General features: G+C 43.7%; 1 protein-coding gene across 1 annotated transcript in view; it reads left to right on the top strand.

Moving 5' to 3' along the window:
- Positions 1-23508, top strand: part of SPATA16 (spermatogenesis associated 16) — a 2543770-nt gene extending 2520262 nt beyond the window's left edge. Inside the window, exon 11 of the mRNA XM_044070135.1 lies at positions 22979-23508. Within this exon, the coding sequence (XP_043926070.1) occupies positions 22979-23080 (102 nt within the window). The 3' untranslated portion in view covers positions 23081-23508. The remainder of the gene's footprint in view (positions 1-22978) is intronic.
- The last annotated feature ends 421 nt before the right edge of the window (positions 23509-23929 follow it).

Here is a 23929-nt window from a genome sequence, read left to right as displayed (position 1 = left end):
AAACCTCCCTTTTATAAAGCTTTACAGAGTACCTCTTCTACAAACAAGTCCCCTTCTTCTAAAGGTGACAAGTCTACAAAAAGACCACCTTCCTCTTCCTCTTCTTCGGCTCATTTGGAGCCACCTCAAAAATTGGCCAAAACTTCAGAAACATCAGTCTCCTTGGCTCCACAGCCCTCGGAACCAAGAGAGATCATTGAAATGGACAAATCAAGTCTTTCGGCTCCACGGCCTTCAAGAGCTGAAAGAGACTACTTTTCAAAGCCGGTCCACTGAACTAGTACCGGTCTTCCCTACCTTGAGATCTCCCATATTGCAGAGATCTTGCTCACCAACCCTCTCCTCCAGGCCCCCTAAGAGCTTGTCGGATGATGACGTGGGCAGGGTGCTGTGCAGACTTTTGAAGTCATTGCCACTGGCTAAATTGTTTTTGGCTCCGACCCAACCACTTTCAGAGTCATCCAAGACTATTACATCCATGACTATTCCTCCTGCGAGCCAAGCTGGATCTTTGCTGCCAGAATGCCAGATACCACTTGCTGTAGACTTTTCAGTTCCGGGACTCCTCCCGGAGATTCCAGAACTGATCCCTGCTCTGACACTCTCGGTGCCGTCTGGGGTGTCTAGGGGCCAAAGTTCTCTGGTCAGCTCTGGGGGGGGGGGGGCACTCAGACCCGAGTTTCTTTGGTTCAGAGTTTACCTCTTGGAGCTTTGGCTGGGCTGAGCTCGGCTCCTACATCAGCCTCAGAGCCGGTCTCCGTGGAGCTGGGGATTGCCTCTGTTTCCTCAGAACTAGAGGTGTCCTTGGAGCCATGGGGGCCCTGCTTTTAAGCTGATGAGGATTATGCTGTTCCCACCTCCAGAGCTACACAAGGATACTGGTATTCTTCCCCCCAAGGCACCAGCTTCTGTCTCGACACCACAACATCCACAGGACAGCAGCGATTCAGAGCCTCAGGGAACCCCACTGGGTGAACCCCATTCTTCTGAGTCCTCCCCAGAATATCCTTCTGAGGAGGCTCCTCAAAAGAGAACATGCAAGAGGATGCATATAGACTCCCCTGACAAGTCCATCATCTCTCTCACTGACCTCAAGGAGTCAGAAGGGTCCCCATAGTCATCATCTGAAGATATTTCCTTTATAGATATCTTAGAAATCCTGAAACAGAGAGGTGGCTGGAAACCCATCAACCCTTCTGATGAGGAGTCGGTGTACTTGAAGGCCTTTGGATCTCAGCCATCAGCCTCCTGGATGTCTCCACATTTTGATGAGCTATTGGAGTTGGTTAGTCAAAAGGCGGGGGAGTCATCAGACGCTATGAACCAGTCCCTTGGTGGCCAAATAAGTTCTTATCAGCCCCATCTGAAAAAGAATTTCTCGTGAAAGGCATCCCTGTAGATGCTATGGTGGTGGCAGCAGCCACCAAGAAGGAATTTTCTGAAACATCTTCATCTGTCCATCCACCAAACAAGGACTCTCGAAAGATGGGCAGATATGGGAAGCGTATTTTTTCATCAGCGACTTTTATCCTTAGATTGCTGAACTACCTTATGCACTTTACAAGACTACAGAGAAATCTCCTGAAGGAGTTAGGAGATACTCTCCAAGGTTGGTTAGCTGTGGGAGTCTCAGAAAGGGTGACCTCTCAGCTATCTACCTTAAATTCCATCGTTATCTCCTCCATGAGACTGATATCCTATGCAGCAGATGGAGCAAGTAGGGCAGCAGGTTCAGGAGTTTCCCTAGGGAGACACTCCTGGATGCGCTTGTGTAACTTTGCAGAACCTTTCAAGTCTGCCTTTGTCAACACCCCTTTTGATGGTTCCTTACTGTTTGGACCCAAAGTCAAGGACACACTCACCAGATGCGAGCAGGAAGGAAAAACTCTTTCTGCTGTTGGAGTATGTTTTTCCATACCCTAACGGTCACAAGAGTGGGAAAATGTGGTCCAAAAGACCCCAGGGAGTTTTTCAGGATGCACGAGGTGAGCCCTTCCTCAGGGGCAGAGGGGGAGGCAATTATGGTATACGTTCACGAGGGAGAGGGGGTCTGCAAAACTAGGGTGACCGTAATTCCTTTTGTGGCCAGCCATACCAGCTCTCCTGAAAGGAGGCCCGTCTGCTCTACTCTGGAGGCAGTCGAGGGGTGGTTAACTTTGTACCCAGAAGCCTGGCAAGATATCACAAGAGACAAGTGGGTGCAAAGTATAATATCCAGAGGTTATTCCATTCCCTTTTGCCATCATGTCCCACAGATCAAAACAATCCGAGATGGTCCAGCTAGTCAAAGGAAACAAGCAACTATAGAAATTCAAAAGTAGCTAGACAAAAGAGTCATCCAAAAAGTCCCCGCAGACCAACTAGGATTCGGAACTTACTCAAGATTCTTTTTAGTGCCAAAAAGTTCAGGGGACTGGAGACCCATATTGGATTTCAGCAAACTAAACGAATCCATGAAGAAGTCCAAGTTCCGAATGGTGATACTGCAGTCAATTCTTCCCTTTTTAGGGAAAGATGATTGGATGTGCTCAATAGACCTCCAAGATGCGTACTACCACATAAAAATGGACAGAGCATCAAGGAGTCATTTATGCTTCTGGCTTGGAGCCAGTCACTATCAGTTTTGAGCTCTGCCCTTTGGTCTCACTGCAGCCCCCAGAGTGTTCACCAAATGCATGGCAGTAGTCATGGCTCACTTGAGACATCTAGGATTCCAAGTGTTTCTGTACCTAGACTACTGGCTCCTAACTGCCACCACCAAGCACCTACTTCAAGAGACGAGAGAAACCACATTACAAACCTGCTCTTAGTTAGGCATACCAGTGAATTTAAAAAAATCTGCCTTGTTGTCCTGTCAACATATTACATTCATAGGCGCAGATCTCGACACTGTTTCCATGATGACACGTCTGCCTTCCAACAGAGTTTCTGTTTTCAGACAGCAAATAGCTGACCTTCTACCTAGAAACAATGTGAAAGCAAAAACAATTTTGAAAGTCCTAGTAACCATGGCATTAAGACCCTAGTTCTTCTAGCCAGGATGCATATGAGAATTCTTCAATGGCTCCTTTTTGCACAGCGGTTGTTACAAGAACTTCCCATGTCTCACCAAATCAGAATTACAGAGTCATGCTTTGGTCCAGCCAAGTGACCATCGGATGACCTTTTGTGCCACAACAACCACGGACACCTCCCAGATTGGGGGGGGGGGCATTATCTGGGAAGAACAGTCCAAGGCACATGGCAAGAACACGAGGCCCATTTGCATATCAATTTTCTAGAGATGAGAGCAATGCTTCTAGTGCTGCAAGCACTCCAGGACTCTCTTCCACTAGGAACAATTGCACTCCAGTCAGACAACATGTCGGTAGTCTGGTACATAAACAAACAAGGAGGAGCCAGATCATACCCCCTTTGTCTAGAAGTGCTGAGAGTATGGCAGTGGGTAATCTCTTCCCAGTGTTTTCTGGTAGCAATGCATATCCCGGGGAAATCCAGTGTGATAGCAGACAAACTCAGCAGGGCGATATTAATCCCTCACTAGTGGTCTCTAAACCAAAACATAGTGGAGAAGATTTTCAGAAAATGGGGTCAGCCTTGCTGCGACCTATTTGCCACTCTCATGAATACCAAATGCAGCAGCTACTTTGCCCTAATCCCCCATATGGGGGAGACATTGAGAGACGCAGTTGTTCACGATTGACCCTCGGGACTACTGTATTCCTTTCCCCCCTTTCCACTGATACCCAAAGTCATTCAGAAAGCAAAATCCTTGGGAAGCAGGCTAATTCTCATTGCTCCATATTGGTCTCGTCAGATTTGGTTCCCCTTTCTCTGGCCTCACCTGCAGGAGAAACCGTGGGTTCTGGACCTAGTTCCGGACCTTCTGACCCATATGTCAGGAATACTTCATCCTGCTCTCCAAACCCTCAGTTTGACAGCATGGCTGCTCCATTTCCAAACTTAGTCAGGCTTCAAGACTTCACACCAGCAGTAAAACACATTTTGTTATCTTCTCACAAGGCTTCTACTAGAAAGTTATATTCTAATAAAATGGAAGAGGTTCTCCTGCTGGGCAAAAGCAATAAACATTGATCCCCTTTCTGCCCCAATTAGTTCAATTTTAGAATTTCTTGCAGAACTTTTTCAACAAACTTTCTCCACAGCTACAATTAGAGTTCAACTAGCTGCAATTTCTAATTTTCACATTAATGAATACACTCCTAACCTGATGTCACACAAATTGTGTAAAGCATTTTTAAAAGGCACTTGTTTACTGAGACCTCCCATAAAATAAACTCTCTCACCATGGGATCTGAATTTTGTCCTGATTCACCTAACCATACCTCCCTTTGAACCTTCATCATCATGTGATCTCACATTTCTGTCTTGGAAAACTATTTTCCTAGTAGCCATTACATCTGCAAGAAGAGTCTCGGAATTGCAAGCTCTATCAATCAAGCAGCCATACTTGATTTTCCATAAGGATAGAGTATCTCTGCAAACTGATCCACCCTTTGTGCCACAAGTTTGTTCTCAAACCAATCTGAATCAATCAATTGAGCTCCCAGTGTTTTTTTCCTAATCATAGTAACAAGGCAGAATACAAACTTCACCAATTGGATATGCATAGACAACTTAGGTTTTATCTGCATAGAACTAAAGATTTTAGGAAAACAGACGAATTGTTCATCTCCTTTTCAGAAGCTAAAAAGGGCATGCCAGTTTCAAAAGTTACACTTTCAAATTGGCTCTCTAATTGCATTACATTTATATACACCTCAAATAACAGGAAATTACCATTCGAAGTTGGAGGCCACTTGACTAGAGCCTTAGCAACATCCTCTGCTTATCTAGCCAGATTATCAATGGACAGTATTTGTGCCGCTGCTATGTGGGCAAGACCCCATACTTTTGTTACTCATTATAAAGTTGATTTGGCCTCTAGGGACAGGACTTCTTTTGGTTCCACTGTGCTCAAAGGTATACTCCCGTGAGCCACCCAGGAAAATGGTGCTAGGGGGCTGTCCCAAACAGTAAGAATGAAGGCGAGATAGGACAACATAACATAAAGAAGTTATATACTCACCATAACATTCCATATTTGGTGTCCATCTCGCCTTTCATTCTTACGACCCTTCCACCTTCTCCCAGCCAAAGGTTCCTAGAGGACTTAGATGAGAGATGTTTCTTCCTAATGAAGGAGGTTCTCTGAGTTTCCTTGTTTTTTTCTATACCTGGTGTTGCATGGTGAAGGTAGACACATTGTTATGATTAGCAGCAAACAAGATCTGGGGAATTACACCACTGCATGATGGGATACTTCGAGCTAGTGTATTTGGCTGAGTCAGAGCCGAGGATCAGCCGAGGATCAGCTGCGAACCCAAAAGACTGAAGGGTGAGATGGACAACAAACATGGAATGTTATGGTGTGTATGTAGCTTCTTTTTATCCTTGCTGCGACCTCTTTGTGTCCCCCCTCAACAAAAATTGGTTCAGTGTCTTTGGCCTCTTCCAAGTTATGTAAACCTTTTCTTAGGGGCAAAGTTTTACTACTACTTCCAGTCAAGGATCATACGCCCCCTTGGGATTTTACTATGATTTTACAGGCTTTGGTCCATCCTCCCTTTGAACCTTCAGCTACCATAGATCTAAAAATTCTTTCCTGGAAAACTCTTTTCCTAGTAGCTATTACCTCGGCCAGGAGAGTGTCTGAGCTGCAGGCTCTTTCCACTAAGTTCCCATACTTGGTTTTTCATAAAGACAGAATTACTTTATGTATAAATCCTACTTTTTTACCCAAGGTGGCTAAAGAGACAAACATTGACCAGTCAATTGATCTTCCAGTTTTCTGTCCTCAAATTTAGAACAAAAGTGAATATACCTTACACATGCTTGATGTGCATAGACAATTTTGTTTTTATATCCATAGAACAAAATCCTTCAGGAAGAGCCATTTGTTTCCTTTTCAAATGGTAAAAAAGACAAGGCAGTGGCCAAAGTTTCTTTAGCCAGATGGTTGAAATATTGCATTATGTTCATCTATTCTTCTAAAGGCATTCCATTACCAGATACATTAAGGGTGCACTGTACAAGGCCTATGGCTACGTCTCGAGGTTTTTGGTCCAGAGTTTCTATTGAAGATATTTGTGCTGCTGCTTGGTCAAACCCTCACACTTTCGTCAATCATGACAAATTGGACTTGTATCGAGGAGCAGAAGTGCTTTTGGTTCTGCTGTACTACAGAATATCCTTCCTTAATGGCCATCCTGGATTATGGTAGCTGGGGACTCTGTCCCTCAGGTTAATGGAATAAGTCAGGCAACATCAAATAAAGAAGTTATGTTCTTACCACAGCGTTCCATCTGTGTTGTCCAACTTCATTCCATTAACCTTCCGTCCTCTTCCCCCGTCCATGTTTTTTTCAGGAAGCCTAGAAGACACTTTCCTAGGAATTTTTTCCTTGGTTGAGTTCCTGATGTTCTGTTGTTGGTAGTTATACTGATTTTATAGTTTGGGTATATATTGTCTTCTAGAAAGAGTTATTCATTTGACTTGTAAGTATCCATGTCTATGGTTTACAATGTATAAAATAGGTGGGGGGCTATGCCCCCCACAACCCCCAATGTATATAACCCCTTTACTATATATACTAACTCCAGGATCGCACTACAGTGGGGAACAAGGCATATACCTTTCAGCGAAATGAGAATCAGTCAAATGAGTTTTCAGTGAAGTGAGCTTTCAGCGAATTGTGCTTAGGCAGCTGAGTTTCAGTGAAATGAGTTTCAGTTAAATGAGTTTTCAGTGAAATAAAGTAGACCTATATATATATATATATATATATATATATATATATATATATATATATATATAGATTATAGTTTATGTTGGTTATGAACACCTTTTTATGGTGAGCAAACTCAAACTGAGGTAGCATTGGGGGGATCGGGGCATTGTGGGTAAGGTAGGAGGAGCTCAAGTTTGGAATCTCAAGCTGTGAGAAGGTGGACAGTCTGTTCTGAGCATTGGAACCGAGTTCTTCAGGTTAATGGAATAAAGCTGGACAACACAGATGGAATGTTATGGTAAGAACATAACCTTTTTTTGCATACGATGCCTCTAAGAAAACTGGTGGCCTCTCCTTGGGATCTTAATTTTGTGTTAGAAGCTAATACTTGCTTCATTTGAACCAACTAAACTGGCTGACTTGAGATTCTTAACATAGAAAACAGTTTTCCTGACTGCTCTGACCTCTGAAAGAACGGTATCTGTGTAGTATGCTCTTATGGTGAGTCAACCCTATTTCAGTTTCCACAGAGAGAGGCTTTCTTTGTGAACTAATCCTTCTTTTATGCCTAAAGTGGTATCTGAGTATACTTAAAGCCAAACTATCCATCTTCCTGTTTTCTTTATTGAACCTAAAAATGAGGGAGAAATGATCCTCAGTGCCTTGGATGTCCGCAGACAACTCAGGTACTATATTAATAGAACTAAATCTTTATCTTCAGATCAGTCTTTCATTTCTTATAAGGTAAGAAAAAGGGGCAAACTTACTGCCGTGGAGCCCTTTTGCCTAGGGCACCAGTTGACCTAAGGCCGCTCCTGCATCTAGTGTTATGGTAAGTTTATTTACACAACTATGATTTCTTCTACTGCTTAATAAGTATTCCCAGCAATCTCCTGGTAAGCAGATGTTTAAAAGCAATGACAGGGAGATTCCAAAAAGAAAGCAAGAACCCACCAGAACAAATAAGAGTCTAGTAAAATGAGTATATGAGGGACTCCCTGCCCCACCATGGCAGTTCCTTAATCCTTCCAGAAAGTCTGAGACTCCATTTCTCTCTTTGGCAGCAGATTGTTTCAGACAGATTGGTTCTGAGAGTACTCCATCAAGGTTACAGATGGCAGTAGGAGTCCCTCACTCCTTTTTGGAAGATTCCTCCTCATCTGCAAGACCAGACTCTTCTTTTCCACCTGTCATTCAGCATATGCTTGCTTAGGATTGGATAGAAGTGGTCCCTCTTCCTCAGGGGGAAGGGTTTTGTTCCAGAATGTTCCTAATGACAAAGAAAGAAGATTCCTGGAGACCAGTTCTAGATCTTTCCTTTACAAATCTGTGATAGTACCCAAGTTCAAAATGCAGTCTCTTCACAACTTGTTACTCCTTATACCCTATTTGAGTTTTCTAGTGACCTTAGATTTAAAAGGTGTACATAGTCACATTCCAATAGATCCAGATTTCAAATGTTTCTTAAGGTTTTCTGTGTCTGGATCACATTATCAATATTTTCATTACCCTTTGGTCTATCAACTGCTCCAGTAGTATTCACTAAGTCTCTGGTTTGTATGATAGCCTGCAAGCTATCCACATTTTTCTATATTTAGACAATTTGCTTATCTTTGCAGAGCCTTTTTCAAAATATCAAGAATCTCTCATTTGGGTAAGGGATCTCTTATGCTGGCTAGGATTCCAAGAGAACTTACAGAAGTCTTATCTGACTCCTTCACACAGAATAGTGCCTCCTGGACACTTCAGCTCAAAAAGTTTTCATCCAAATGAAAAAAAAAAAAAAAAAGATCTTTAAAAGATATATTCTTGAGTTTTTCCAATCAAACTACCATCTCAGCAAGATGTTCCTCAGGCTTATGGGTCTCACGGTATCTATGAAACTCATTATAACTCTTGCAAGGTGCCACATGAGAAAATTCTAGTGGTACCTGAAATCTCTATGGTCCCAGCATCAACATTCCTTGACATTTTAGATTCCAGTTTTATGATTTGTGAAAGGAAGATTTAGTAGTGGAGAAACCAAACTTCTCGGAATCCAGGTCTCCTTTCCTTCTTCAGTATAGTGAGTCACAACAGGCATCTCATCTTTACTTGAGTAGTAGTATCTATGGGAGTAAAATGCAAGGTCTTTGGGGCAAAAAGATGGACAAAAATGCATAAACATAAAAGAGATGTTAGCTTTTACAAATTCTCTTAACCAAATATGGTCCCTGTAACTGGAACCTCTACAGGTGTTTGCAAAACATGCCACAGTGTGTGGTACATAAACAAGCAAGGGGCACCAGAACTTACTTCTGTGCAGACTAGCCATGGTAGCTTGGATTATAGCTTTTCAGCATTTTCAGCACAATCTGACTCTACAGGCATCTTGCATACCGTCAGAGTAAAATTGTGTGGCAAACAAGCTGAGCTGGACCAGGACAGAACCTCATGAATAGAAAATGAAATGGTGGGGGGGGGGTCTTTCAATATTGATCCAGCCATTGGAACCACCTCAAATAGATTTATTTTCTTCTGCTGACAATAACCAGTTACAAAATTTTGCACAAGTACCCAATGCAAGCAGACCTGGAAGACAGATGCATTTTCTTTTCCTTGAACAGAAATGTTCCCGTATTCTTTCCACCGTATTCCCTAATACTCAAGGGTCATTCTGAAGATTACTCCACAAAGATCATTGTGATGGCTCCCTTCTGGTGCAGGCAACTGTGGTTCTCCCTCATTTGGAAATAGCCAGGGGCAATTACCACAAGCATCCCCACAGTCATGGTTTACTCACACAAGATTAGGGGGTGTTTGATGCATCCTGACCCCAAACAACTACAACTGACTACCTGGATGATATAGTGTTAATACCTTTTAGGCACCTTTTTTCTGAGGATATACAGCAGGTATTGATTGAAGCAAGAAAACCTGCTACTATAAAATCATGCATTAGCAAATAGAAAAGGTTTTCTAGTTGGTGCCAGTAAAAGAACCAGCAACAGTTCATGGCTAGTGTTTCCCTGGTTTTACAGCACTTGTATGAGTTACAATCCTATGGTCTGTCTTACTCCATATTCAAGGTAATAAAGCCATTTCGGCATGCCTCCCCACAGATCCTGTTCTTTCAATGCAACTGTGACAATAGGAGGTACTGCCAACCATGCCAAGAGAAGTAGGGCAGAGGATATATAACTTATGCCAGCACAGCTAGCTGGAATTTTGTAAAGAATTATATGTTATGTGTATCAAACTGATATGTACATATGCTTGTGTTTAAAAATGTATTTGTAAATTTGCTTGTGTTAAAATGTATCAACAGTGTTTCCTGCTGGACAGAAGATAAATGTACGTGCATTATTGTAACTGTTTAAATGTATACATTGTAACAGCATATTCTGGAAGAGAAGAGGTTAATCCACCTGACTTTGAAAAAATATTCTTGAAATTAACTTACTTTATGGGTTAAGCCATAAAAATGTTATCACATAGTTTTGAAGGAAGCCAGAGATGCAATGTCTGTGCTAGAGAATAGGTTGTTGCTCCTGTAGGAAGAGTGGAATGTTTTTCTTGTTTTATGGCTTCCAGGTGCTTTAATAAAACTTAGCTAAAGGTCTAGTGTGTATTGTAACACATAGGTGCTAAACCCTGGTAGCTTCCAGTGATGGGGGATAGTGAGGGAAACAGAGTCGGATGACTGGATGTGTGTGATGTCATTCTGTAAAGAAATAATGATTTGATGTTGTTAATCTTCTTTCTATTCATCACTGATGGGTTTGATTCTAAGCCCTTGGAACCGAGTTGGCCTATTACCAAGCTCATGCCAGCCAAAAAAACTCTCAAGCTAAGTCTCTACCCAGAATGCCCTTCTCCCTGTTACCTCAGATCTCGTTTGCCACATAGCCATAAAGCCGTGTTTTAGCCGAGCTCTCAGCTAAGTGAAATCTTTTTTGATATTTGTGTAAAGATTTTTGGATATCTTAATATTTTACCAAACCTTTAGTATTGCTAGTGTCTTTTCTTCAGTCTAACCTTATTCTTTCCACTCTACCCATTGTTACCGCTGGTAAACTCCAAGTACCAAGGTTGATATGGCCTTTTCCCTTACCCCTGTGGTATTTCTTCACTACCATATTAACCTGTTAGCTTTTATCTTTCTTCAGGTGTCTCCCTTTCTTTTCTTCATACAGTATATTGTAATATTGGTGATTTTCTTGTGATTTTTTTTAATGGACTTGACTTCTCTATTATTGGATTATACAGTTGGTTGTGTTGTCCTTTTCTACCAAGATGTCGGATAAGAAGGGTACTTCAGGCTTTAAGCATTGTTCTTCTTGTAAGGGCAAGTTACCTAACAGTGATTTGCATGATGACTGTGTATACTTTTTGGGAGTGGCTCACCTTTTGGTGCAGCCTCCATGTGATATTTGTCAGAACTTCAGGCAACGCACTCTTAATGAGTGCAAAAATAAACTCATTCTGAAAGGGTTACTCAAGTCTCCCTTCTCAGAGGCCATTTCTGCGATGGAGGTCTCAACTCCTCCTTCTAAGGACAAAAAGCGATCCCATTCTGTTCCTTCTTCATCATCGGGTGATCCGAGCAAACCTGGGAAATGTAAGGTCTCTAAGTTATCATCAGAGTATAAATCTGCCTCTTCAGCTCTGGCTTATTTGGCTCCGACTGTCTCAAAACCTTCAATACCGACGCCTGTTTTGGCACAGGTCCTGCCTCCGGCACCGATCATTGATCTTACTATACCTATTTTGACTTCGGCACCTGTAGCTACTTCGGCTCAGGGCACACCTTCGACTACGCCATCATTTTTCATTTTGGAACCGACCATTTCGGCTCCGAGTGCCACTTCGGCACCAAGTGCTGTACTGATCACACTGGATCTGATCCCTTTGCTTCCGGTCTCGAAACTAGAGACTTCGGTGCAGGCAGACCTTGCATTACAGACATGGTACTCCCCCTCCATAGACCCGTTTTTGGACCAAGTGTATAGCCCATTCCTCGACTGTCCTGACTCTCCAACTGGAGTATCCATTAGATCCACCAAGAACCTTTCGGAACACAACGTGGTACGTCTTGTGGACCAGCTGTTGGTAGCCAGGGGGATTCCCTCATTTTCTAAAACCCATCCACCTGCAGGACTTGGGTTGCCTTATCCACGGACTCCATCTTACACTCCTCCTTCGACTGTCTTGGTTCTGAAGTCTTCTGCTCCGACATCCTTCTTGGAACCCAAAACCTCGGTGCCTATGGTGCATCTCACTCTGGCACCGAGTTTGTCTCTTTGGTCTTCGGTTCCCACCGAACCAGTTCTTCCTCAATCTGGGGATTGGTGGACAGACGTGTCGGTCCTGGGCTACGGTGCCAACTCTCTCCTTGGTTCCTTCCTCAACACCGATGGCTGTGTCTGCGCTGATCCTGCTTGAGGCTGCATCTGTGGGGGTGGGTCCGTTGGAGCAGGGTGTGACCCCGGTCCCGAGGTTGTCTTTCTCGGTTCTAGGCTCCCATCCCTCTTTGAGCGGGCGTGCCTTCTGCTCGATGGAGAGGGCTCTTGCCTCTGGCAGCACTCCTTTGATGTTGGAACCCCAGTTTTCACCCCTGAGCTACAAATGTCACAGACCACCCCCCGGGACACCGGGCAGAAAATCACAGGACACCCCTCTTCAGGGTACCCACTCTTCAGAGTCCTCCTCAGAGACCTCCACTGAGGAGCCCTCTCAAAAGAAGACAAGCAAGAGGAAGCACATGGACTCACCTGTGGAGTCCTTAATGAAAGACATGGATTACGATGATGGTGAAGGGTCCCCACGGTCACCTCCTGATGATGTCTCCTTCAGAGACATCCTGGAGATGCTAAAGCAGAGAGGTGACTGGAAGCCCTCCAACCCTTCATCTGAGTAGTCCGTGTTCCTGTAGGCTTTTCGTGCCCGGCCTTCTACCTCTTGGGTGACCCCGCCTGCCTATGAGCTCATCCAGCTCATCATGCAGCATGCATGGAAGGACCCTGATTTTATTGAGGTGATCCCTGGAGACCAGACAAATTTTTTCCCCTCCCGTGGAGAATCTGCACTGGTCCAAAGGGTTACCAGTTGATGCTATGGTGGTGGAGGTGGCCATGAAAAATTAAATTGACTGAGGAAAGTCCCATTGTCCACCCACCCAGCAGGGAGTCCCCAGGCAGTGGACAGACTTAGGAATCGTGTTTTTGCATCAGGGACCTTTTCTATATGATCCATGAATTATTTGGCACATTTTACGAGGCTCCAGAGGGATTTGGTCTCCGAACTCTCTGGGACGCTCACAGGACAGTTGTCTAATGAGGTCAGAGACAAAGTGGCCTCACAGCTAGCAACCCTGGAATCAATATCTAACTCATCCTTGACGTTGCTCTCACACGTGATGGAAGGGGTGGCTAGAGCAGAAGCTTTGGGCATTGCTATGAGGCATCATGCCTGGATGCATATCGGTGACCTCGCGGATGCCTTTAAGTCTTCTTTTCTGAATGCTCCTATCGAAGCTTCATCCCTTTTTAGCTCCAAAGTTAAGGACATGCTAGCCAGGTGTGAGCAAGATGGAACAACTCTGTCTGCCTTAGGCCTATGTTTTTCCAACCCTCAATGTACTTTCTCCAGGAATGAGAGGAGTGGGAAAATGTAGCATATGAAATCTCAAGGTCCTTTCTGTGCCACACGTGGTGATGATGCCCCCAGACTCAGACGGGGGTAACAATTCTGGAAGATGCCCTTATAGTGGCAGAGAGGGTCCTCACAACCAAGGCTGCAGGGACTCCTTCTCTGGACAACCTTATCAGCGCTCCTGAGGAGAGGCCCGATTGCTTACCTCTGAAGCAGTCAGGGGTCATTTCTCTCTACACCAGGCTGCCTGGCAATCTATCACCACCAATCATTGGGTGCAGAATATTATCACAAGAGGTTACACCATTCCCCTTTCTTGTCAGCCAAAATTTCCAAGAAAACCTCCCGACGTTCCACTCAGTCAAAGGAAAGAAGCAGCTTCAGAGATTATAAAGCTCTCAAAAAAGAGTCATCCAACCAGTCCCTCCAGACCAGCATGGATCTGGATTTTACTCGAAATCCTTTTTGGTGCCAAAAAAGACAGACTGGAGACCCATTCTGGATCTCAGCAGCTTAAACAAGTCTGTCATCCACACCAAATTCCGAATTGTCACGGTTCAGTCCATCCTTCCCTTTTTAAGAGAAGGCGATTGGATGTGCTCTGTAGATCTCCAGGATGTGTATTACCACATCAAAATGGACAAACGCTCGAGGAGTCTGCTTCGCTTATGCTTAGGAGCCAGTCATTACCAATTCCGTACCCTGCCATTCGGTCTCTCTACAGCCCCCAGAGTGTTTACGAAATGTATGGCAGTGGTAACAGCTCACTTGAGACTAAAAGGATTCCGGGTGTTTCCATATCTAGATGACTGGCTCCTTACCACCCTCACCAAAATTCTTCTGGTAACTGCGCTACAATATACTCTCTGGCAAAATTGTTGGGAATAACAATACATTGGGAGAAATCAAATCTTATCCCTGCACAACAGAGTTCATTGGAGCAGTGTTCAATACTCAGTCCTGTCTGGTATCACTCCCTCTTCACAGACTCCATCGATAGAGGCTTCATATCTGAGTGATTCTTTTTCAAATGTCAGCCTCTGCAAAGGAAGTTCTTCAAGCCCTAGGTTCTATGGCTGCATCAATTCCAATAGTGCCTCTAGTGAAGCTACATATGCAAATTCTGCAATAGATCCTTCTGTGCCAGTGGTTTCCAAACTGTCATCCCCTGGATTACAAGATTTGAATAACCAACTCCTGCAAGCAGGACCTGCTTTGGTAGATGAGGCCAGACGTAGATCTTTGGAGCTGCCCATTTCAACCCTTCCAGCCCACAGCCGTTGTGACCACGTATGCTTCCCTGATCGGATGAGGGAACCAATTCCATAGAAAGACTGTCCAAGGCACATGGTCCACCTCGGAGGCCCACCTGCATATCAGTGTCCTGGAACTGAGATCCGCACTGTAAGAGTTGCAGGCTTTCCATTCAGTTCTTCCCTCCGGGGCAATTGCAATTCAATCAGACAATATGCCAGTGGTCTGGTACATCAAAAAGCAAGGAGGAACCAAGTCCTACCACCTACGTCATGAAGCTATGAGAATCTGGCAGTGGGCGATATCTTCCAACTGCTTTCTGATAGCAATGCATATTGTGGGGTGCTCCAACGTGATTGTGGACAAACTGAGCAGACGCATCCTCACGAGTGGTCCCTCAACCCCAAGGTGGCGTCTGTAATCTTCAGCCACAGGGGCCACCCTTGCTGTGATTTTTTCGCTTCTCCATCAAACACCAAGTGCAGCAGCTACTTGAGTCACCAAGGGATGCTCTGATCCACGATTGGCCCATGGGACTTCTCTATGCGTATCCCCCATCCCTCTGATCCCTCGACTTCTAAAGAAAGCTCTTCAGTTGAGATGCAAGGTGATCCTCATAGCCCCAGTCTGGCCTTGACAAGTTTAGTTCTCCTTTCTTCGGCCTCACCTACTATACTCGCCATGGATTCTGGATCCTCTACCAGATCTGATCACTCACCCCCAAGGGCTGAGTCACCCGAACCTGTCCACTCTCAATCTGACAGCTTGGTTTCTCCACTTCCACTAGTCGCCAGGCAAGGTAATCTTTCCTCGCCTGTTCAAGACATCATTCTGGCCTCTCTCAAACTATTCATCAGAAGACTATATCAGGATAAATGGAAAAGGTTCTCCAACTCATCCAAGGATAACATGCCAGACCCATATTTGGCTCCAGTTACTGCAGTGCTTCAAGACTTGGCTAAGTTTTTTGATAACAGAGCCTCTGCCTGTACAGTACAAGTGCATCTAGCAGCAATTTCCAATTTCCACAATGGTATAGATGGCACCCCTCTTATCTCTTTATGCCTCTGCAAGGCTTTTCTCAAAGGGACCTCTCATCTCAGGCCTCCTCTCAGACAGCCCATGGAACCATGAAACCTTACTTTAGTCCTCCAGTCCTTGACTCAAAAGCCCTTTGAGCCTGCTGCTAAGTGTGACCTAAAGTTTTTGTCTTGGAAATCTTTGTTCCTGGTAGCCATTGCCTCTGTCAGAAGAGTTTTGGAGCTGCAGGCATTGTGTATCAGAGGCCCTACCTGGTCTTTCATAAGACAGAGTGTCACTTTGGATGAACCCATCCTTTCTTCCCAAAGTTGTTTCTGAATTCTCTATTAACTAGTCCATTGATCTACCAGTCTTTTTTTCTGAATTTTGCCAATGGAGGAGAGTATTGCCTTCACAGCTTAGATGTACATAGACAATTAAGATTTTACCTAGACAGAACCAAACCTATCCATAAATCTGAACAGCTTTTCATCTCCTTTTCATGGCCCAAAATGGGAGATGCTGTTTCCAAGGTTACATTATCAAGATGGCTAAGCGACTGCATACGTGTCACCTATTCCCTTCATAATGAATCCATGCCAAAAGTTAAAGCCCACTCCACTAGATCTATGGCAACTTCTATAGCATTCCATTCCAGGGCATCGATGGATGACTTTTGTGCAGCAGCTTCTTGGGCTAAGCCTCATACCTTTAACAATCATTACAAATTGGACCTGGTCTCCAGGGGAGAACTGCCTTCGGCTCAGTGGTGCTCAGGAATGTTCTTCCATAAGGGCCACCCATGGACCTCAAGGTAACTTGGTATTCTGTCTCATCAGTGATGAATGGAAAGAAGATTAACAATATTAGATAAAAAAGTTATGTCTTACCATAACGTTCCATCTGTGTTGTTCATCTTCTTTCATTCATCACTTCCCACCCTTCTTCCCCCTCCAAAAGCTCATGGGGGATGCTTTGGGTATAAGTGGTGCACTGGGGTACTTGCATAGAAGTGGCCTTGGCTTTACTTCCTTTATTAGCAAACTCGATCTGAGGTAACAGGGAAAAGGGCCTTCTGGGTAGAGACTTAGCTCAAGAGTTTTTTTGGCTGGCACGAGCTTGGTAATAGGCCAACTTGGTTTCGAGGGCTTGAAACTGAACCCATCAGTGATGAATGAAAGAAGATGAACAACACAGATGGAATGTTATGGTAAGATATAACTTCTTTTTTAAATATTAGAGGAGTCTGAAGTCCCAGGTGCAGTCTGTTCTTGGAAACCTGACTAAAAAGACCCTCACTCACATCATCTTGCCTTGCAGTAATAAGTAACTTAACTAGGGAAGAGTAATTCCTTTAGTCAATCAGGAATAGATAGTGAGATTAGCTAAATACTTATCTGAAGTTGTTGTTTTCATTTGCTCTTCAACCTGTGGGATACTGATCCAGGCTGGATCTAAGTCAGACTCATTTTCCAGCATTGGATCTGAGCTCCAAGCTCCTCCTCTTCCCCTAATGACCCTGTGTTCTTCCTCCCCTCAGATCTCATTTGCCGCATGTCTAAGCAAGCATTGTGGTCCATTGCTCCAGTTCCTGGTGAGTAATTTTTTTTAAAAATTGTGTACTTTTCTTCTTTCTGTGTTTTCTTTCTTTAGTCCCCTACCCTTGCGCTCAGGAATTGGTCTTCTCTAGCTGTAAAAAAAAAAAAAAAAAAAAAAAAAAACTCTTCCTTTCCTTTTTCTTTCCCCCTATCTGTGATAGTGGGTGTGGGGGTGGGTTTTGTTCTTGTACCATGGCTGAGACCCCCCAAGGCAGGGTTCAGAAAATGCACAGGGTGTGGGCAGAAACTTCCTGCTTCTGACAGCCACACACTGTACATGCTGTGCTTAGGTGTACCCCACTTAGAGACCTCCTGCTCGAGCTGCGTGGGTTTCAACCCCTTGCACATTGATCAACAGGAGGAACAAATTGATCCTCAGATGCCTCTTTCCTCCTCCTACCTCAGTGGCCCCTGCTTCACCCTCAACCATTGCTTCCGCTGCCTTCGACCCAGCCTCTGGGACTCAAGCTTTCTCTACGAGGTCCATGGACAGGGAGAAGCAAAACCATAAGCACCAGGACAGGCCCAGGAAGCTGTCAGACCTAATAATCCCCTGCGGAATCAGTTCTTCAATTGTTGGGGTCCATGGTGGCCATGATTACCCTCATCCCCATGGCTCGTCTGTATATGAGGGTTATTCAATGGACTCTAGCGGTCCAGTGGTCCTTCCTTGATCTGCCCCTGTCTCATCCAGTTCGCATGTCTTGCGTCTGCAGGTATTCATTTCTCTGTTGGCTGCAATCCCAAGATCTTCTTCGGGATCGTCCCTTTATCCTTCCTGCCCCTGTGACCACAGTTACCACAGACACCTCCCTACTTGGGTGGGGGGGCATTGTATGGGAAGGACAGTTCAAGGCACGTGGTTTTCCCTAGAGACCAAACTGCATATCAACATCCTGGAGATGAGGGCAGTGCTACTGGTGTTGCAAGCTCTCCATGCTCATCTTCCACAAGAGATGATAGCTATCCAAACAGACAACATGTTGGTAGACTGGTACAGCAACAGACAGGGGGGACCAGGTCTTATCCCCTTTGTTGTGAAGCCATGAGATTGTGGGAGTGGGCAATCTCCACTGGACAGTTTCTGGTGGCAACGCACATTGAGGGGAGGTCCAACATTCTAGCAGACAGGCTCAGCAGATCTATTCTGATGCTTTACAAGTGGTCTCTGAATCCTTCAGTAGCGGAACAGATCTTTCTAAAGTGGGGTCAGCCTTGCTGCAATCTCTTTCCCTCTCCTTCCAACGCAAGTGCAGTGAGTTTTTCACTCTGAACCCCCCACCAGGGACGCCCCCGAGATGCTATGGTTAATGCTTGGCTCTCCGGTCTTCTGTATGCTTATCCTTCACTTCCCCTGATTCCAAAGTTCCTTCAGAAAGCTCAACAGTTGGGGACCTCAGTCATCCTCATTGGCCCATTCTGGTCTCACCAAGTATGGTTCCCTTCTTTGTCTCATGTAGTGTGTCTTCCCTGGATGTTGGATCCAGTTCCGGATCAGATTTCTCATTCTCAGGGATTCCACACCCAGATCTGGCCAGCGTGAAGCTTACCACTTGGCTGCTGCAGTTCCCATGATAGTTAGGACTCCCGGGCTATCTTCTCCGATTAAGATAATAGCAGCTCATAAATCTTCCACTAGGAAGGTTTATTCTAGTAAGTGGAAACATTTTTTGATTTGGGCGTCTCAACGTGACTTGGATCCCTTTACTGCCCCAGTTCCTGCTATCTTAGAGTTTCTGGCAGGTATTTTTCAACAGGATGCCAGCTTTTCCACAGTTAAAGTTCAACTGGCAGCTATATCTAACCCATGTAGGAGATAATGTGACTTTCCTGGCTTCTTCTAAGCTTTGTAAAGTCTTTTTGAAAAGTACCTTTCTGCTTAGGCTTCCAATCAAGAACCCAATCCCACCTTGGGATCTTACTTTGGTCCTTCAAGCCTTAGTTTATTCCCCCATTGAACCCGCAGCTTTGGTGGATCTGCAGTTTTTGTCTTAGAAGACAGCCTTCCTGATTGCCATTACTTCAGCCAAAGAGTGTCAGAGCTCCAAGCCTTATCGGTTGAGCCTCCTTATATGTTCTTAGATAGAGACAGGGTGTCCTTATGTACTAATCCTTCTTTCCTCCCAAAAATGGCTTTGGAGTCAAACATCGGTCAGGTAATCAATCTCCCTGTTTTCTTTCCAAATTTTCAGAATAAGGAAGAGTATAAATTGCACCTGTTGGATGTTCATAGGCAGTTACATTTTTACTTGCACAGAAAAAAGGTCACCATTGATCTTTGGATCTCTCAGTGCATAGTTGTGGCATATTCAGCCAAAGAATTATCTCCAACAGGTCAAGTCAAGATGCATTCTAGTAGGTCTATGGCTACTTCAGCTGTCTTTTGGTCCAGAGTTTCTTTGAATGATATTTGCTCTGCTGCTACTTGGGCATCCTTGCATACTTTCATCTCCCTCTACAAGTTGGATCTTCTATCCAGAAACAGGGCATCCTTTGTCTCTGCAGTGCTCCAGAATATCCTTCCATGAGGGCCTCGCAGGAGATTGGTAGCTAGGGACTCTGTCCCACAGGTTGAAGAGCAAATGAAAACAACTTCAGATAAAGAAGTTATGTACTTACCATAACGTTACATCTGAGTTGTTGCTTTTCATTTGTTTTCAACCGTCCCTCCCTCCTTCCCCCTGTTTTACATGGGCTGTGTGGTTGACTGACTGGCAGAGACATAGCCCTTACTTTGGCATAACTTGTGCCAAGGGGTAAGGCTTTGAGTCAGGTTGGGATGCTGTGGTTGGCAGCAAACTCGATCTGAGGGGAGGAGGGAGACAGGGGCATTATGTGGGTAGGGGAAAAGCTTGGAGCTTGGATTCGATGCTGGAAAATGTGGCTGAGTTGGATCTATCCCAGATCCGTGTCCCACAGGTTGAAGACAAATGAAAAGCAACAACAAAGATGGAACTTTATGGTGAGTACATAACTTATTTTTTTTTTCTGTGTGAAACTTTCCATTGGTGCTATTTTAATATTTCATGTGGCTGAAACTCTGGTGCTTACTGTAAATAGATATTTAGTATATTCATGTTGTTTTATTTATTATTAAATATATTCAAACCCCTCATTGTGGCTGGTTGTTTTAGAAAAATATTTATGCTTTGAGAGAATTTGCTTATAATTATTTGGTGACAGCTCTGGCCACTCCTGATAGCCTTGCTGTTTGGTCAACGTTACATTAATGTGTCAAGGGGCAGGGACACGAAGCACTGGTTTCACAGAGAGGGTGCTGGAAGACTTGGCATGGACACTCAGCTGAGGACCTAACCCTACAGATGTACCCTTGGAAGAGTCTTATTGGAGGCCTGGAGGGAGACAGGTAGAGAAATCCAGACCCTGGACTGAGTGCGTTTCCTGTGTGCTCTGAAGGGAAATTGCGCTTGATGCAAAGAGGTCTGCATCTGGTTGTACTGAGTGTATCCATTTGTATTCCAAGTGAATGTCCCTCTTCAATGTCAGTGGTGAGGATTCAGGCTCCTTGATTACAGGCCCAGAGATAGGATGCCACAGTCACCTCATGTGACAATGTTTTTAAAAGGGATATTGCATAAGTGGTCTTCTAGGAAGCAGGTGTCTCCTCCTTAGTTACCTAATTTTTTGTTAGAAAAGCTAACTCTCACTCAACTTGAGCCAGCTCATCAGGCTGCCTTGAGGTTCTTAACAGTCTTACTAATTGCTCTGACCTCTGTAAGAAGAGTATCTGAATTCCAAGCTCTCATGGTGGGTCAGTTTTATCTCATTTTCCACAAAGATAGGATTTCCTTAATAAATAATCCTTTATGTGTGCCTAAAGTGGTATCCAGACTTACCTTAAGCCAAGCTATCCATCTTACTGTCTTCTTTCTAGAATCAAAACATGGGGGAAAAAGGATACCCCATACCTTGGATGTCCAAGGACAAATCATTTACTATTTTGACAGAGCAAAATTTTTCAGTACTTCTGATCATTTTCCTGAAAAATGCACCAGGTACCACCACAGCTCTTCAATTTATAATCCTTTATTCAGAACAGAAGTTAAAAACAGTTAGCGCTTTCAGGTTACTTCCAGACCCTTCTTCAGACATGTCTGAAGAAGGGTTTGGAAGTAACCCGAAAGCCCTGTTTTTAACTTCTGTTCTGAATAAAGGATTATAAATTGAAGAGCTGTGGTGGTACCTGGTGTATTTTTCAGGATATTGTTGCATTTGTGCTTACATGCAGGTACTTTCTCCCCCAAACTGCTTTTAGATTTACTTGTGATCATTTATTCATTTATTGTGAAGGTTGGAAAAAAGGGAAACCTATGACAAAACAGACTTTCAAAATGATTGTCTCGTGCTGGTACATTGTCTTATACCCTCCACAGCAAAGCAATTCCAGGCAGGTCAAGGCTTACCCTACCAGAGCCTCGGCTTCATTTGTGGCTTTTTGCAAAGGGCTGAATTCTAGAAGTATTCTAGAAGCAGAATTCTTGTCCTCTGTGCACACTTTTACAAAATAGTGGCAGATAAAGCATAGTTTGATCTCCAGGATGGCCTACATTTTCTTCTGACCTAGTTATCTAGCATTGGTGTGGTATTGAGCCCCTCCAAATCCAGATCCATACATCTCAGGCTGACTTTTCCTGCTGTGGATTTTTTTTTCTCTTGCCTCCATAAGTCGTGTGCCTCTTTCCATGGTAGAAAAAGTTAAAGGTGTGGCAATTGCTCTTCACCAGGTATTTCATTGTAATGCTGATGCAGCTATCACTGTTAGAAAGGTTCACCAACAGTTAGATGTTCTCTACCATGTAAAAAAAGTGCTTTACTCTGTCATTGAGACTTAGTCACACAGTCGTGCTCATACCTCTTCTGCTGTGTGTGGTCATGTGTAATTTGTGACCAGATTCTTTACAGTGTCATGTTTGCTGCAGATATGCCGTCATGATCATAGAATTAGCATTAGTAGCCTGCTTACTGTGGATATGTTTTTCAGACATAATTGACTTTGCTCGTGTGTCTTGCTTTTTTCATGTTGCACAAGGACCCCTGATCACCAGTCAGAAATCTTCAGTGGTGGCACATGCCAGTCAGGATGACTAGATATCATGGTCAATTGAAACTGACAGTGCCTAGGACTTGTGTGTAAGGCTTTTAACTTAGAAGTTCTTTAAGTATGGACATTTTTACCAGTAGATGTGAGAATTTGCTCCTGTTGCATGACTTTCAGAAATGAGCCCTACAGTTTTTGAAGCAATCTTCAAACTGTTTGTAATAACATATGTTGAACGTCATGACCTGATGATGTGTTACCACTAACCTTCCCCTTTTCTTTAGCATAAATACTCTGCCTGTATCAGTATCATGTCTGCTGTATATGGACATTGTGGGCTTAAATCCAATGTGCTATAATATTACGTGGTAAGTTATATAGCTCATGACTGTATTTAAGAGAACTGTGGCAGCTCTACAACTTTAATATCTACTGCTCAGTAGTATAAAGTGCATTTTATTTGTGTTATCTATAGCATTATATACTGAGGGATCTTTTCCTTGGGTGTCTGATATAAAAGGCTATACCTAGTGACACTAAGCTGGTACTCAACTTTAATACATAGATAATACAAAAATAAATGACTTATTAGCAGAACAGTTATTTACAGCATTTCTTTTTCAGATCACTGTCATTGAAGACTTCATATATAATTTAGAAGCAAACTTTTTAAAGGCAAAAGTAGCTAGGAAATCACGAAGGAAGATCAGAGAAACTGGACAGTGACTGAAGCAGTGGCAGACGCACAAATAATCTAGCAGCTGAAACAAGAAAAAGCCCAAATGAGGCTGTTCTGTAACTTTTTGTAAAGGAGCTGTTAAACTTAATTGGACTCATCTAGGGAAATACGGACTGAAAAAGATCAATATATGATTATATTGTTATTAATTTGTTGCCTTGTTATTATTAAGCGGTTGCATCTGACAAGTTATTATCAGAAAAATATTAGATATAGTCCATAAGGTAATATAAAATCAAACAAACTAAAGAGCACATAATGATCATTAAAATGCATTTGTGTCCAGCTGGCAAGATTTACCAAAAAAAGTTAATTAATAATTGAAATAGCTGTGGCTTTTATTGTTTTGTGTGTGTGTGTGTGTGTGTGCGCGCGCGCACGCGCTTTTGGTATTGGAATAAAAGGTGTTCACAAAGCTTGTATTTCTATTTTCTCGTCATGCTGAACTTCAGAAAACTGAAGGGGCCCTGTCTGTGAGTTTGTAAGGCAGTCCCTGTACTGCCAGATGATAGGTCCATCACATCCACAGACCATATCAGGGAATCTGAGTGTTAATAGACTGCCAGAGGAGGGTAACAGCGCACTATTACCCAGATGTCAGTAAGGTAGTGTGTTCTGGGAACATCTACTGATGCAAGTAAGTAGGAGTTGTAGTTTTTACTCTTGTTTTATTTGCCTTCTTGCCATTCACAGTTTCATGAGCATTACTGTGTTCCATATGAAAACTTTAGCAGGTCAGACTGTCTTTGCACAGAAGCTTTGGAGGTAAATAATGTACTCATATATCACAAGCACTACCAGGAACCAGATTAATTTAGTTCTTGCCACTTACAGTT

This window comes from Protopterus annectens, chromosome 4.part1 (genome assembly GCF_019279795.1).
Source record: "Protopterus annectens isolate FY-2018-M chromosome 4.part1, PAN1.0, whole genome shotgun sequence".
In the NCBI taxonomy this organism is placed as follows: Eukaryota; Metazoa; Chordata; order Ceratodontiformes; family Protopteridae; genus Protopterus; species Protopterus annectens.
This window is presented reverse-complemented; position numbering and strand designations above follow the sequence as displayed.